The sequence below is a fragment of the Aspergillus pseudodeflectus genome, assembly GCF_044049435.1.
Source record: "Aspergillus pseudodeflectus strain CBS 756.74 chromosome Unknown BJX68scaffold_78, whole genome shotgun sequence".
NCBI lineage: Eukaryota > Fungi > Ascomycota > Eurotiomycetes > Eurotiales > Aspergillaceae > Aspergillus > Aspergillus pseudodeflectus.
The window spans coordinates 118135-120092 of NW_027263854.1; the positions used below are offsets into that span (position 1 = coordinate 118135).

Consider the following 1958-nt stretch of genomic DNA (forward strand, 5'->3'; position numbering starts at 1 on the left):
ATTATCTTCTACCAGATGCTTTCGGTGAGTTCCGTGTCCCGTCTTTTTGGTGTCGCCATTATAAGGACCAGGAGCGCCTTCAATATATCAGAGATATCGCCAATATGACCACAGATGATGCGATGCGACAAGCAACGGGCCCAGGCATGTGAAGTATATAAACCCTCGGCAGCGAGTCTCTGGCAATGCTGATCTCACAAACAAACTCTTCTTCCACCCCTCCACGGCTTAATTTTAACCAACATACCTCGCGACATGCAACGATCGTATTTCTGTCCAAAGCTGGCGACAGCTGTGACGGCGCTCTGCGCAGTTGTAGCTACTGCCAATGCTGCACCCAGGAGCGTTGCAAACCCCTTGGCGACCGAGGATCAACGAGCTCTCGATACGCTTGCGATTGAGATTAACAATGATCACAGCTTCCCGGTGTTAAAGGCGTCGGCAAAGGCAGCCTACAAGACGGCACATGGTCTCCCGGTCAGCGACGAGGCGTCTTCCAGCCTCGACGCGGCCATCGATGAACTCGCCTTTAGCGCCATCCAAAAGGCCGTTAACAACGATCCGTATTATCCGAAAGTCTATGTCGTCGACGCGGGTCCACGGGAATGGTTTGGCCTCGACGTTCCTGGCGGGCGATATTCGTACGATAATCCGGACTGTATATATCGGACGATTCCGATAGACAGCAGCTTGAGCTACATTGTGACGGGCAAGCGATTCACACCGGGGCCGACCGACGTGACCTTTTCTCTCATCAGCAATCCCAATTCGCAGAATACGGTAGCATACTTGGCCGGGGAGGATCTGGTCCTCGCCAGCGACAACTCATACCGCATTACCATCAACAGCTCCTCTGTTGAGGGGGCCACAAACCACATCCAGTCGACCTCGGAAGCGACCCAGCTCCTGATCCGCAATAATCTCGGCGACTGGCAGACCGAAACCCCCGACGAGATCTCCGTCGTACTAGTTGGCGATGCATCGGACCACGACCCTATCAGCAAGACCCAGATCATCCTTGACGCCACCTCGAACTTGGGGCAATCCATCGTGACGTACGGCGTGGGTGCCCTGGGCCTGAAGACATCCATCAACCCGGTCAACACACTCTCCGACCCAAGCCAATCCAGCAGCCTGGGAACCCTCACAAGCCAGGCTAGTTCGTTCGGCCACTTCAAGCTCGCTCTCGACGAAGCCCTAGTCGTTACAGTGAATCCAGGTGCAGCGAGCTATTTCGTCGTGCCCGTCACAAACCCCTGGATGGTGACCGTGGACCCGGCGAGCCAAATCAGTTTGAATAGCGTACAAGGGGAAGCCAACGCCGACGGGACGTACACGTTTGTGGTATCGCTTCAGGATCCGGACGTGTATAACTGGATCAATACCACGGGGCTCACCGAAGGCACGATCATGGCGCGCTGGCAGGGGCTGCCGACCGAGTCAGAGTCGTCTTCCACGAGTGACGTCGCTGTCGATACCCAGGTTGTTTCTCTGTCTGAGCTGGCGTCTGTTTTGCCCAGTGGGACTCGCTATGTCACGCCGAGTGAGCGGGCGGCTCAGCTTAAGCAGCGTGCGGCAGGGTATGCTAGGCGGCTACAGGTTTAGGTACGTAAGTAGAGACGAAGATGGCGGGAAGATGTTCTTTCTCGAGAATATTTGGATATTGGGACATACCGATAGCTACATAAAAAATCAAGAAGCATATCTCCCATTTCAAGTCCAAAGGAATGCCCCCACATCAGCGCATCGTATGGTGTCAGCATCCAACAAAAGCCTTAACTTCCCACATTTACGGTAGCACTCATAGCTTAGAAAAGCTGTGTACCCACGGAAGACTTGTTATGCAACGCCAGGGCAGTTGCGTTAGTTAGCTAATATGATTCCCACAACTTTCATCATTGTTAGAATAAGGTGCACAAAGTATGTAGTCAATCAAAAGGCGGAAGACAAAACCGAGT

General features: G+C 53.5%; 1 protein-coding gene across 1 annotated transcript; it reads left to right on the plus strand.

Moving 5' to 3' along the window:
* Window positions 1-255: 255 nt before the first annotated feature.
* Window positions 256-1605, plus strand: BJX68DRAFT_279517 (uncharacterized protein; the record flags this gene model as incomplete). Its single annotated transcript, XM_071048750.1, has 1 exon — window positions 256-1605. The coding sequence occupies one exon, from the start codon at window positions 256-258 to the stop codon at window positions 1603-1605; it is 1350 nt and encodes a 449-aa protein (XP_070893353.1).
* Window positions 1606-1958: the final 353 nt, after the last annotated feature.